Here is a 15,207-nt window from a genome sequence, read left to right as displayed (position 1 = left end):
CCTAAAGTGACACAAGGTCACACTGATAGTGCACAGCCCTGCGATTGACTGGCGACCAGTTCAGGGTGTACCCCGCCTCTCGCCCGACGATAGCTGGGATAGGCTCCAGCACGCCCGCGACTCGTGTGAGGATAAGTGGAACGGAAGCAGATGAATGAACAAAGTAGAACAAAGAAGCAGAAGTGGTGGCTGGCAGTGGAATTACAAAGGGCTATTCTAGTTTTGTAAAATGTCATGTTTGCTCAGTGATACGCGATCATCTTCATTACATTCTTTAGCTTGTTGATTTTTAGAGTATTTCTATTAATATCTCTTCCAGGATGTTTGTTTGTAGCTTGCCACAAATACCAGTTCACTCGTTTTTGTTTCTAAACATCAGTGACATTTGAAGCTCCGAAGTTTCATAGTGGTGATGAAAGCATACCTAAAGTTGTGATAAGAAGGATCTGTCATTGCAGTGAAGCCAAACAATCCACATGAATTAGGCAGTGACTCGAAATACTGGCACATTTATTGTAACTAATAACGTTCATGGGGTTTTAATTTCTGTAATTCAACAAATTAAACACAAAAAGTTTCATTTCCACCCCAGACGCTTCAGAGAATTATGAACTTTCATGGACTCAAACCTCGAGGCTCATTTCATTAATTAACCGACTGCATGAATCGCACACTCAGTCGCTGTGAGGAGCCACAAATTCCAACATAAAAAATGAGTTTCAATAACAGTGAATTATTCGAAGGGAGCATTGCTGCTGGCCTGCTATTTCCTTCAGCCTTAAAAAAGAGGAGAAAAGTGTCTTTGTATTTGCTTAACTTAGTGCATGCGGTTGCAAGCGTGTGTGCGTTCGCGTGTGAGGCTTGTGTGTTGAAACCAGACTTGTGGCCCAATAGTGGGATTGCATATGTTGGGCTGAGTATAAGCGCTCCTCTCTCCTCACTTTTTACTTGCAGGACTGGACAAACAGTATGCACATTTGCAAACACGAAATTATGTCAGGACGAGCTGTAAAAATAGTAACTTGCCAAAGTGTTTCACGCAGACACACACCCACACATCTTCACGCTCCTCTGTGCGCCGTCCGTGCAATGAAGCTCTTCAATGGCGGGCGGCATCTTTGCCAGTCTGCTGACTGCACGCTGGGGTCAGTGAAGGGCATCTTTCATCTGCGCCACAAGACGCTGTTGCGGTCACCACGTCAGCTCATGCAAGACAATGGGCTCCATTTTCCCAGACTGCGCAACGAGCGTCGGAGCGCACACGGTGGCGCATCTTGATTTTCGTGCAAGCGCGCGGCTCGTTGGTTTGTCAGTTCGGTAGACCGGGCCGCGCCGAGGTGGCCATACCGACGCGATGAGGGTGCGTCCTTGGCCATCCACCTGGCACATCTGACTGAGAGCTCTCTTTTCATAGATGGCGCAGCGGCGCTTTAGCTGAAACGGAGTTTCATTTGAAAACTTAAGTCACCCGTGATTAATATTTTATCTGTTTGGCTTACCGGGTCTGCAACAAATTCAGAGATTTTATGTAAAAAGCCAGAGTAGGGGCCGGGGGGACGGTAGGTAAATCAGCAGTGGTTCTATGGATTGCATAATGACACACTCAAATGATTTGAAGTCCTTGTTAACTCTAGGACGAAGGTTCAGATGAGATTCAGAGATGAGGGCGATGCCGCCACCCTTCTTTAAAGGGCGTCCAGCTTCAGTTCATGGTCAAAATTCATTTGGGTTCAACCAAGTCTCGGAGATCAGCTCATTTACGACTAAGTCTTTAGAAGGGAGTGATCTAGTATTCATAAGACCGATTCTCATTAGAGTGGGCTGGACATTGCTATTTGCCCCCGTTGTATTGCAAGTATTAATATTTATAAGATTGCTTCATATAAAACCCGACATGTACTTTGAGTAACTGTAATTATGGCAGGGAGCTGACACTGGTGGCTAGTTGTCGGTCAAGTAACAAGTAAAACCACGTTGCGATTAAGGCCAACATACGAGAGAGGAAAAAGACTTAACCAGTTGATAACGCGTCAGTTGGTAGTGGATCGCTATTTCCAGTGTAACGTTTTGTTCTTCTTAACCTTAACCTTCCAAACTTCGCACCCATTCTAACTCCCGGCCTGCTGTAAAATGTATTGTCATAGTTATCTATGTTTCTCGGAACAGCGAAACCACCTTCCCCATGAAGGTAAAGGCCGTCCATCCTCAGCGGGTTGGGTCGGCCCCAGAAAGAGGGCCAGTTCTCCACAAACCGTCGTCCCTTTTTGCTACAGAACTTCACCAGCCTGCAGTTAAGCCAGAATGTGCTCGCATCACTCACCTCTCATCACTGCCTTTCGCAGGCAACGGGCAAACGCAAAATATCTTCCCCACCCCACTGACAACTTTGTTGAAGCAAACAACCGAGTATTACGGTAGGTGGCAGTTATCAGAAGCTAATGCTATTAACGCTCTTAGCTATGATAATAATGATACCTGATGCACTGCAGCTCTGTTTGGCTTCGACATGATAGCGATTTATATAATAGTAATAATAAAAATAATAATGTCGGAGAGGCGCCAGCCCAAGCGGCTTTGGAGGCTGGAGGAGCCGAACACGGGCGCGAGGCCGGTCGGCGGCAGCCCTCCGATGGCGGTTCATCATTGCCAATCGGTTGGTGTGGAAGGTGCGGCTGGATAAAAACATTTGCCTGGGTGCAGACAGCAGAGTCAAACAAAGCAAAATAAAAGTAAATACATATACAAACTTTACGACGTGATATAGTTAGTTAGTTAAATATTACAGTACATCATAAAAGGTGAGCGATAACTTGAAAGCTTGAGCTGTTTGCAATGATTATTATTTTTTTTTAGATCTAATGAGTGTCCGTCATGAGCAACTCTTTCATTTGTTTAATCTACCCTGAACTAATAGATGCGGTGGAAACGCAAAGCACACGAGCCACAGGAACCTTTTGCCGCCAGGAACTCAGTTCCTGGGCTGCTTGGTGGAAAAGGTGGCTATTGTTGACCACGGTGTACAACAGACCTTGACGGGTATTTTTGTTTGTTTGTTTTTTGTTTTTCAGAATAGTCCATCAGCACTCTTCCTGGAATTCTCCCTCAATGCATTGCATCAGTAAAGGAACTCAAAACGGCCGTGCGCAATCCTCCACAGGATGTCATTTAAGACATCACTTTGCAAAGCTTTATGTTTCATGCGTCTCAAGGTTGTCCTTTAATTGAAGTCTTTTGAGTAGTATGAGAATTAATTCCTTCCTGTTAATCTACAACCCCAATGCCAATGAAGTTGGGCCGTTGTGTTCAACAAATAAAAACAGAATACAATGATTTGCAAATCATGTTCATCCCATATTTAATTGAATACACTACAAAGACAAGATATTTATATTAATTATCTATATATATATAATATATATTTTAACTTGATTGTTTTTAGCAAATAATCATGAACCTAGAATCTAATGGCTGCAACACATTCCAAAGAAGCTAGGACAGGTGGCAAAAAAGACTGAGCAAGTTGAGGAATGCTCATCAAACACGTGTTTGGAACGTCCCACAGGTGAACAGGCTCATGGGGAACAGGTGGGTGCCATGATTGGCTAGAAAAGGAGCTTCCCTCAATTGCTCAGTCATTCACAAGCAAAGATGGGGCGAGGTTCACCTCTTTGTGAACAAGTGCGTGAGAAAATAGTCCAACGGTTTAAGGACAATGTTCCTCCACGTACAATTGCAAGGAATTTATGGATTTCATCCTCTACGGTCCATAATATCATCCAAAGGTTCAGAGACTCTGGAGAAATCATTGCGTGTAAGCAGCAAGGTCGAAAACCAACATTGAATTCCTGTGACCTCCGATCCCCTCAGGCGGCACTGCATCAAAAACCGACATCAATGTGTAAAGGATATCACCACATGGGCTCAGGAACACTTCAGAAAACCTCCATCCATCCATTGTCTGAGCCGCTTCTCCTCACTAGGGTCACGGGCGTGGAGCCTATCCAAGCTATCATCGGGCAGGAGGCGGTGTACACCCTGAACTGGTTGCCAGCCAATCGCAGGGCACATACAAACAAACAACCATTCATACACACATTCACACCTACGGGCAATTTAGAGTCTCCAATTCATGTTTTTTGGGATGTGGGAGGAAACCGGAGTACCCGGAGAAAAGCCACGCAGGCACGGGGAGAACAAAGTTCAAAAGCCAGCATCTGTGATGGCATGGGGCTGTGTTAGTGCCCATCGCATGGGTAACTTACACATCTGTGAAGGCACCATTCATGTTGAAAGGTACATACAGGTTTTGGAGAAACATATGCTGCCATCCAAGCAACGTCTTTTTCATGGACGTCCCTGCTTATTTCAGCAAGACAATGCCAAACCACATTCTGCACGTGTTACAACAGCGTGGCTTCATAATACAAGAGTGCGGGTACTAGACTGGCCTGCCTGCAGTCCAGACCTGTCTCCCATTAAAAATGCGCGTCACATAAAGAAGCGTAAAATACAACGACAGAGACTCCGGACTGTTGAACAGCTGAAACTGTACATCGAGCAAGAATAGGAAAGAATTGCACCTACAAAGCTTCAACAATTAGTGTCCTCAGTTCCCAAACTTTTATTGAATGTTGTTAAAAGAAAAGGTGATGTAACACAGTGGTAAACATGACCCTGTCCCAGCTTTTCCTGAACGTGTTGCAGCCATAAAATTCTAAGTTAATCATTATTTGCTAAAAACAATCAAGTTTATCAGTTTGAACATGAAATATCTTGTCTTTGTAGTGTATTCAATTAAATATAGGTTGAACATGATTTGCAAATCATTGTAATCTGTTTTTATTTATGTTTAACACAAAGTCCCAACTTTATTGGAATTGGGGTTATATACAGCGATATATATATTCTTTGTGCATAAGAACACTAGATACAGTGCCACCACTTCAGCTTTTAAAGGCAGCAATTAAAGTGCCCCTCACGACGCCTCCTCAAAGAAAAAGTCTTGGTGTCCCTCTACTGCCCCCGGTTGGCAGCTGTGCTTTATTGGAACGCCTGGTGCAGTTTTGCTGTCGGATGCGTTGTGGAGAATTGATCATCACTTGACTATTTTTCAACACACGCTTTGAAAGAAACTAGAAAGAGTCTGACTTCATTCACTGCAGTGAGTCCTTACTCATTACATTAGACCGCTCGCAGCTCATCCTGGCTGTTGCCATGTAAACAGTCTTCCACCCTTTGCCATCTTTGGAATGTTAGCGCACTGCCTCCAACTGCAAGGTTTCTGTCTCACTGTGGTGAGTGGATGTTCACTCAACCATTTTACGTCCTGACATTGATAAGCTCTCAATTGGTGGTTGCCCATGTAATAGACTCTGCATCGCAAGAATTTTTTTTCAGTGGTGATATTGGGCTATTTGCTACTTGACTTCCCATCCTAGAAGAAAATGCATACTCGAGATGCACTCCTGTGGTGGTGGTAGGTGAAATAGTAGCAGGTCTCTTTGAAAGCATGTCATTCTCTGAAGAGCTGACTGACAAGCTTGTCCCAGATAGCAAGACAATCTGTGAATGCTGTTGATCAAAAATGTCCTGTGTGAGGTGGACAACATGTCAGATTGCATTGGAATTGGCACACAGCAGGACATTGTCCCCAGTACATACATGAGAGTGTTGTACAACGTAAAGTCAATTCAGCTCAGACTTATGGCCAATCCCGATTCTACCCCTTGGCCCTTCAGACGAACGATTCCGAGGGCTCATTGGAATTGGTCCTAAGTCTTTCTCTGTTTCCCCCCCCCTCTTCTTTTCTCTGTCTGTGTGTATCTCAGCCATCCTGCAGGTTTCCATATCCTTGAACAAGGTGGAGTTAAGTGTTGGAGAGTCCAAGTTCTTCATCTGCACAGGTAAAAATCCCCGGATTGCTGTGTGTGTGTGTGTGTGTGTGTGTGTGCGTGTGCGTGTGCGTGTGCGTGCATGCGCGTGCGTGCGCGTGCGTGCGTGTGTATGCCGCATCCTATTGGAGGCAAATTGTATAGACAAAGTGGGGGGTCTGTTTGTTGTTTTAATGACGGTAAGCACCAGCTCCACGCTCCCCATATGGTAAGTGACATTTTGACCAGCAGCGTCTCCTCCCCCTCACCGTCCCCCATAAATGGCCGTCGAGAGAGGCCGGCGCTGGCAGGTCGGACCCACCTCCCGCTGCTCGCCTCTTCTCTCCTCTGCCAGCCCACAGACAAGCGTAGCCTGAAAAGAGTGTTGGAGGTATGCGATAAGAAGCTCTTCCTTGACACTGCAGGCTGTCACGCTCAGTCTCATCCTTACTATATTTGCACACAATACTGCCAACTGGAGGCCATAACCATTTTACACAGCACTGGTTTTCACCCAAAATATGATGTTTTAGTAGCTTGCTTGCATGGGAGCAGACACATTCATTACATACATCAAATTCTACACTACGTTTTCAAAAGACTGAAAAAGACACGGGAAAACACAATTTCTTTCCAAGGTGTCGTTGTTACACATTACAGCTTTTTCAGTCATTTTTTTCGACTGCGTATGACTAGAGATCACTTTGACCATGTTGTTTGTTCATGAGCACTTATAAAATAATTAGATTTTTTTTTTTTAATTCATGAAAATGTACCCATATACTTACACTGATTAATAGAAATAAATTGGATTTCAGAGAACAACAGCTGCCGATCATGAAATAAAATCATGGCGCCTCACACCCACTAAAGAGCATTTCTGTGATGTAAAACAAGAAGGTTCAGCGAAGCGAGGCTCAGCGTGACAGATATGAAGGTGGTTAAACTGACATTACGATACGTGTAACCTCTCCAATTACTGGGGTGGCGTCATGCCAGAACAAGCGTCAGCTGCTGAAAAATGTTAAAGATGCTTGTAAAATGTTCGCCTGTGCTTTATCTGAACTGTATCAAGAACCTGAACTGAACATGTGACAACAAAATCATTTTCTCTCACCTTAGTAGGGCAAAACAATTGCGTGATGACCTGTCAAATTTTGTGTGCTCATAATGGACCTTTGGATCTCAACAGGGGTTGGGTAAAACAAAATAAAAGAGGGTATATTTTATGTTGCCTCATGTCCTTGTTGTAATTACAATCACATTTATGTAAATTGTTTGTGCCAAGCGTCTAACTGTAGGGCTCATCAGCCATTTCTGGAAGGCAACTGTCAGCTGTCAGGGTGCTGTGGTGTGAAAGAGGCCCAATCAATAAAAATGGTAGCGCTTATGCAGATTTGAAGAGATGTCTGACAGGGTTTTCCACAAGTTGCCGTTGTGAAGACAGCGAGGAGCTTGGCTGGGCGTGAAAAACAAGTCAGCATCCCTGTCTTGTCACATCATCCGTGAATTAAATGGGCTGTCACCACGCGAGCGGTGTCAATGTTAACATATTTAACTGTCAGACCAGCTGTGAAATGCAGAGCGGCGATAGGATGCTAACAGGTGCGGCGCGACATTTGGGAAGCCTGCGAGCTGAGCAAAACACTTTGAAATGATTTAAACCCATCTTTTGTTGTGTCATCACATTTGTTGCTAGTGAGCTGAGATGTGATGTGACATGACGAGGCACTGTCTCATTAAGCTCCATGAGGTGAATGTCATCATTTTCAAAATGTTAATTCCAGGCATTTTTAGTCTGTAAAAGCCAGCCAAAGTGACATGAACCCAATGTAGTAGTATTAGTCAAGTTGGACTTCATGAAGCCAAACAATTTGACGGGTCTGTTTACACGGAATTGCTTTTCTGGCTGGGGACAAGGTCTTTCGTACTTCCCAGTAAGAAGTAGAAAATATCCTCAGTAGGCATGGACCGCTGTCAGATTCTGACAGTATGATAACCGCGGGCAAAAATATCACTGTTTCACGGTATTGCAGTTACTGCTCTAAAATGTATGTATTTTTAAAATGTTTGGCTAAAAAAACAAGAACATTTTCTACTGAGCACACTCTGTAGGTACTGTCCATCAATAAACATATAAAGAAAATAAGCTATTGAATTTTTCTAAATAAAATCTACATATAGTACAACAGTAAAAGGACTTTTTAGAAAATGAGTATGTCGTTCTCGCGCTTTGTGAAGCAACGTCAAAGCGGAAACGAGCTAATGTTAGCAATGCTAGACATGCTAGTTATCTGCATTATATTGACAGTATTTCAGCAGTTCTAGACTCGCAAAATTGAATTTGTAAAGTGATGGGTGGGGCTCTCGTAATGGCTGGCACCCTCGTCGAAATGCAAAATATTTGCCAAATTGGCATTTGGCTTCAGAGGTAATATCTTAGCATATTGTTGGAAATGAGAGCGAAATCTACAAGCTACACGTCACCATTGATTTAAAGATGTATTAGACATCCAAATCCAAGATGATGTCATCATCTGGAACTGTCCGTTCCTTCCACCAGTTCTTTCTCGAAGTTCTCAGCCAATCATCATTTTGGAGCCATCTGGACCTCGTTCTAACTTTAGTTTCTTGGCTTTCTAGCGATTGGCGAGCCGGTGAGGCTGGAGTGGTTCAATCCTCAGGGCGAGCGCATTGCGGGCTCCAAGCGGATGGCGCTGCACACGGAGACGTCGCGATCCCGGCTCATCATCTACAACGCCATTGTGGAGGACGCCGGCATCTACCGCTGCCAGGCCACTGAAGCCGGTGGCCACACGGCAGAGGCCTCAGTGGTGCTGGAGATCTACCGTAAGCGCCACACATTGCCCACATTTCTGCGTTTGCTGCGCAGATCGTGACATGAAGATATAATGCCCTTTAAACACGCTGGCTAATAATCACGGTGCAGCTCAATAAATCTGCATATCTTTGTGATTTAGAAACCGTTTTATGTGCGCGTGTAGGATAATGTGCGTGTGTGTGTTTTCCCTCTGTGTCTTGTAATTAAAGTATAATGACTTGTAGCCACACCATGGGACTCTGATCCTGCCAGGCATAATGAGGGATATGCCACTGGGGCCAAGCTTCTTTGCTGACCCAGCACTATTTCCCAGCAAGAACGTCACGTAACGAGGCACAAAGGAAGGGAGGAAGTGGGGTGTTGTTCAGTATTTACTCTGACAATTCCATTGTCTCGTTAAAGATAACTCGGAATTGGCCGCGCATTTGTGTCGTAGAGGCGACCTAATCTAGGACTTCAATTTACAAGGTTTAGTTATTAAGTTATTGCGTTCCTGAAACAGTGACACAAGTAAAGTCAAGTCACACACTTGAAGGCTGTAAGCTGTCCAAATGAGCAACTGTACTAACTGTAGTAACAGTGATGTTTTATCACTGCTATAATGTATTCACAAGAAATTGCAAATAAACGAGGTCAATTTTGAAAAAGACACGGGGAGTGTGCCGGCGATGGACATGTGGGTCCAGTTACAAACATCCAGTTGCCTCAAAGACTAAAGGCAGCTCTCTTTCCAACTTTCTGCGTTATTCTGTGACTTTTGAGGCATGTCTTTGGTCAACGTCTGGGTCGTTCATTTTCCTCTGTTCAAGCGCTTCCAAGTCTAAAAGTCTATGCTTCATCATCACTTAGTACTGACCGAGTACTTAATACCTGTGTTTTGCAGTATTGTGTTGGCAATGTTAACATGTAAAGGTGACATGAGCAACTCACTTTAATATACAGTACGCACACACAAAGTCATGATAATGTGTGGTCTCCTTTATCATCCTCTTCCAATGAGCTGTTAGGGGAGACATCACAGGCTCAATCTCACCTGACGTTGCCAGCTCCAACCACAAAAAAAACAAAAAAAAAAACAGTTTCCATAGCAACCAGCCATCACTCGCTCCAGCCCTCAGCGTACAGCGACATGAAAGTCTGCCTGAAGCTTCTGCCGGCAACAGGCCGGCCGGACGCTACACAGTGTTGCACATGAAATTCCTTGCCAGCGAGAAGAAAAGTGTCAACATCCTTTCAGGAGGAACTGACAACTCCTCGGCCGCTTCTAATCATGCTGCCCTGACTGGCACCCGCGTCCAGCAAAGAAACCTGGCCTGGTGTACCTCACACAGAGGTGTAGCGACATTGGATTGGTTGATATTAAAATTAACAACTGTGAGTGAACTGGGCCTGTGAAGATGGGACAAACTCAACTGAGAAAAACTGAATCGCTGATCGTGCAATCAGACTTACAACCAAATGGATGTCTCTGGATAAATTACGTTTTTCACCTCGCCAGTGTCATCTGTGTCTCTGAAGGGGAGGATGTTTCCCTCTGAGGCTCCTCTCGTCTGGAGGATGGGGATGCAAAGAAAAAGAATGAGCGTTTGAGCCTATAAACAGCAACACAAGCAGCATAGAAGAGGAAGAACGTGATAGATAAATCATAAGAAAGCACTCGAATGAATGACAAATACACGCGGTGGCTTGATGTTAATGACAATACCGACGTGCCAGGCACGTGTGCAGGTGAACGATGCAGTCGGAAGGAAAGCAGCTTGACATAAATCAAGCAGCAAAATGCTAATCATGTAGCCTGGTAATGGAGAAGACTAATAGGGGAGCATTGCTTGATTTATGTGTGACTTCCAAATGCAAGTCACAGGTGATGGCAGGTGGTTGCCTCGTAGTAGTGTCTGGAACAACCTGAAGTCCAGAACAGGAAGGCCTTGTGGTGTCACAAATGCCTAAAAGGGGTTGAAGTAAAGTCATTCAAGTGTTTCCAAGACAAAAAAGAAATGTACTGTACTCTATGTATTCGTGGTCACCCTAAAACCCCAAACGCCGTTTGACAGTAACGAAAGACACAACCGAATCACAATTACTCCTTGTACTATTCCGAAATGTTAGTCCCAAAAAATTAGAAATCCAATTTGATGATTTGAAACCGGTAGAGAGTTTTGACCGCGTTTTAGTTGCCGCGTCTCCGTACAAAAAACGTTTTTCTTTTTAGTTTAGAATGGCTTTCTTTAACCGGGATCCCTTTCTGTAGCTTGGCCACAGGTAGAATCCCGGGTCTGTTTTGCACTCATCAGTGCCATAAACCCTTGTGGGCCGGACCAAGCTTCCCTCTCTCTAGCTAGCATACTGGCTACTGAGCCTCTGTCGTCATCTTTTATGCTGTGTTGGAAAAACTTTCTCGCATTCGACCTGCCGCGGCCGCCCCCTCCAGCGATGGCTCCTTTTCGACTTCTGTGGTGGCGCTTCCATGTTATCCAGCAGCTCATTGAAGCTTGGCTCAGTGTCAGCCTCCTTCAACAGCGAGGAAATAGTTTTTTTTTTTAAACAAACTTCATGACGAGCTAGGTGAAGCTACATTGCGTACATGTGCAGAAGCCATGCGCACTAAGTCAAAATGGCAGCGCCCATAAAACAACAGAGGTTGCAGCGTTGCAACTCTTGTCAGAATAAAGTAAGAAGTATTTTATTCTTTGATTGTTTTTGATTCGAATGCGAAAATCTTAACGGGGATTCGCGAGTGAATCCGAATCGCCACTGATTCATTCGTAGCTCTAGTACGTATGTGCACAAGGGTTCGTTCCTCTTTCAGGGGCAACCAAGCGGCCAAACCCCCCCGAATGATAAATGATTTTTGCCCAAATACTTTCATCCAATGTATGTGTAAATGAGCTTTCCCAGTTTCACAATATTCACACTCATCTTTTTTCATTTGGTTTTTATTTGAAAACAAAGTAAACTTTTGCATAATGAACCTAATATTTTACCTGATGATGAATGTTGCCAGTAAACCATACAAAACGTGTTTGATCTTTCAGAGAGGCTGACTTTTCGGGACGTTCAGTCGCCGCAGGAGTTCCGCTATGGCGAGACGGCGGAGGTGGTTTGCGATGTGATTAGTTCGCCGGTGCCGGAGGTCGTGTGGACCTACAAGGGCAGGGAGATCGCTGAGGAGCACCACAGTAAGTTTAGACGAAGCCTGTTTGGGGTTTACAAGTGGTTCTGAAGTGTACCGTGATGTTTGATGGAAACACAACTACATTTGGATGGTGGTTAATGTTAATGTAGCTCAATGTAAGGGAGTAATGGTTGCATTTCTTCACAAAGATAACAGAAATAAAAAAGTATGTTGTATTAACGCTGACAAGTACAATTATATAATATCCAAAAGGTTACCAAAGTACAGTGGAACCTTGATTTAATGGAATAATAGGGGAGGGGGCTTTTTTGTGGCTATATGCACCCATATTATTGAGACCCATATTATTATCAGGTAACTGTGCTATAAAGAAGATTGACCACTAGAGGAGTGTGGCAGTTGTTTTTCTTTTTTGTTTTTTTTTACAGTTTTCATACACATGCTTATCAGGCTTCTCTTGTTTTTCTGTTTCTTTGCTTGTTTTTCCCTTGTGCGGTACAGGTAGGTTCAAGGTGCTGACAAACAACAGCCTGCAGATCCTCCACGTGACCAAAGCGGACGAGGGCGTGTACCGCTGCGAGGCCAGCGTGGAGGCTCGTGGTGAGATCGACTTTGTGGATATCGCTGTGGTGGTCAACGGTGAGTTAGATGAAATTTAAGATTATGGGCGCTCGTTTTGTGTGATCGGCATCAATCCGGGGTGGGGTTAGACTGGTGTCGCTAATTTCGTAGACCGGTGCAACCCAGGCGGATCCGAAAGCGGGTGCGTTTCCAGCCGACTTCATTTGCCGCCAATGAAAGCGGCTCATCTCATTCCTTCAGCACAATGACAGTCTCCACAGAGAAATCTCTGTGCGGAAGAGGACGCTGCATAATCGCAGCAATCCATGTGCGAGTGGCGCATTGTCACGCTTTTGGCCGATGTGGCAACAGACAGTGTGAGCCGGTATCCTTATTAAATACACAATGAGCTGCGGATAACCACTGGTGACTTCAATATGTCCGCGAACCTCATACAGTATATCTTTCTGCCTGTGTCCAGATCAAATTCAGCCAAGTTGCGTTCGACCAGCGGTCTAGCCTGCGGTAGCAGTTAGGCATAAGTTTAGACCCGGTCAAGTTCCGTATCAATCCTGTTCTCTCACCTACAAATCCCTCCATGCACTTGCCCCCCAGTACCTTTCAGACCTCCTCCACCCATAGAGCACATCCCGGGACCTGAGGTCTTCCGACTCCGGTCCCCTCTCCATCCCTCGCGCCCGCCTGCGTGAACGTCCACTGTCTCCCCTCTGAGATCCACTGGACATCTTCAAACAAAAACTGAAAACGCACCTATTTCGCACAGCTTTGGATCTTTCGTGTCCTTTGTTCTATTTTTGTCTGTCCTACTTGTGTAAAGCTGCCTTGGGTTCCATGAAAGGCGCAATATAAATCTAAATAATTATTATTACAGAGCCATGCGCATGTCCAGGAAAACTCCCTCTGCTGCCCCAGAATGCCCAGTTTGGCGTAGACTGTCTGCCGAATAGGCAAATGCTTCTCAAGAAATGGTAGTCATCTCCAAGAACTAAGCTTCACAGTCAAAAAGGTGAAGCTCAATAAACGTTTTAATCATGTACATTCACACAGCTGTAGCAAACCACGACGACGGGAAAGTAATTCAAACGCAAGTAACGTGACAAGTGACTCTCACACTTCGTCAAGCTTAAGGGAGCAGGCAAACTTCTGGTGTAAACAATTTCAAAATAAAAGCACGCATTTCAAATCAAATACACACGGCCGCATTTACGCTTAATCGCGAAGCTAATGGTCGACAGTTGACGTTGGTGTCCCCGACGGGGTGGGCTGGTTCAATGTTGCTCGCCATTTAAAGTGGGAGACGCTCGCTGATTGATTTGTGACACATTATGACGGCCGAGACACAATGGACTCCGGGAGGGGAAAGGCTTTCACCGACTTCACTTTGCCCCTGCCACTATCACTTTAACGTCAGCATGTGGTAGCTACAAATTGTCACTGTCGGGCGGAAACCTTGTATGTGCAAATATGGTTCATTTTATATATTTTCACATATCATTACTATATGGCGTCTGTCAATTGTATGCGTTACTAACCAATTTAAAGTGTTGAAAATAGCTTGCAAAAAAATCTCTAAACTTTCTTGGAAACTTGATCTCTGCATCTTGTCTTGGTGTGCTGTTATTAATGTCGCTTTACTCGGCACTTTTTCTTAACTAACTGGAAACTTGCCTGGGAGTATATTGCCTGTTAAGGCATTAATGATTGTTTATACCTCTCTGCCAAACATTTAATATTTGTTCAGTGCAATTATTGTGAACAGAGACTGATATTTTTGTATTTATCTAAGATGTTTTATTTGTTATACTACATTACAATGCCAATGTTCAACATATTCTTTGAGTTAATTGTTCTTAAAAAGGGATGAATTATTATGCTCTAATATCACTATATCAGTGGCATTAAAAACAACAATACTATTGTTTGTCGTGATACTTTTGGGAAAATATATCGTCCTAAAAAAATTGAAATAAAAAACTAAACACGTCATATATTGAGCAAGAGAGAGAGCAATGGATAACAGAAAAATATTGAACAGTGTAAAAAAAAAAAGAGTAACAACTGTCATAAAAAGCTGCAATATAGCGGGGACAGCAAAGCAAGAACCGTGATCTACACTGTAAATACGAATTTGCGGCTCAACTTAAAAAAACAAGTAACCTGGCTGCCTTCAAATTTTGAGTTAAGAGCGCTAAGGATTTCTAGTGTAAGTTGATGCCACTTACAATAATAAGTGAAATTGATTCATATGAAAGTGATAAACAGTGAACTCAACTTGATATTCTAAGTTCTACTAACAAGGAATTTTAAGGAAATCTAAGTTGAATGAACTAAATGCCTAGTTGGGGTGACATTGCATTACAAGTCCAACCGACAAACATCTATTTCTACATTTGTTTCTCAAACAAGGAAACATAAGCTTTTAGTTGAATCAACATAACATTTTAAGGCAGCCAGTAAAAGTTGACCTCACTGACAATCTAAAGTGTGATCAATACCTCCAAATCGCATTATTTGTCAGGTCAACTATATCACTTATTTTCTAAAATGACTGAGTGGAATACATAAAGACATGACTTTTTTTTTTTTTTTTTTTTTTTTTTTTTACAAATAACATTTGATCACAAATCTATGAATTCATAAAACAATGAAAATATACTTAAAAACATAACAGTTGCAAATTCAGAGGTGCTTTGAACAGCTGCACTCCAAGAATGGTGAATGTTTTTTAGAAGTATCTGAATCTTACAATGCAAGTAATGTCTATGAATGGAGAACTG

The 15,207-nt window shown here is 43.6% G+C and overlaps 1 protein-coding gene across 4 annotated transcripts in view; it reads left to right on the top strand.

Annotated features, from left to right (window-relative positions):
• Positions 1-15,207, top strand: part of LOC133476940 (neural cell adhesion molecule 2-like) — a 182,058-nt gene that overhangs the window by 126,903 nt on the left and 39,948 nt on the right. For all 4 annotated transcript variants that reach the window (XM_061771129.1, XM_061771050.1, XM_061771221.1 and 1 more), the window contains exons 2-5: positions 5,829-5,903; positions 8,514-8,720; positions 11,748-11,891; positions 12,350-12,487. In XM_061771129.1, the coding sequence (XP_061627113.1) occupies positions 5,829-5,903; positions 8,514-8,720; positions 11,748-11,891; positions 12,350-12,487 (564 nt within the window). The remainder of the gene's footprint in view (positions 1-5,828; positions 5,904-8,513; positions 8,721-11,747; positions 11,892-12,349; positions 12,488-15,207) is intronic.

Source organism: Phyllopteryx taeniolatus, chromosome 1 (genome assembly GCF_024500385.1).
Source record: "Phyllopteryx taeniolatus isolate TA_2022b chromosome 1, UOR_Ptae_1.2, whole genome shotgun sequence".
Lineage (NCBI taxonomy): Eukaryota > Metazoa > Chordata > Actinopteri > Syngnathiformes > Syngnathidae > Phyllopteryx > Phyllopteryx taeniolatus.
This window is presented reverse-complemented; position numbering and strand designations above follow the sequence as displayed.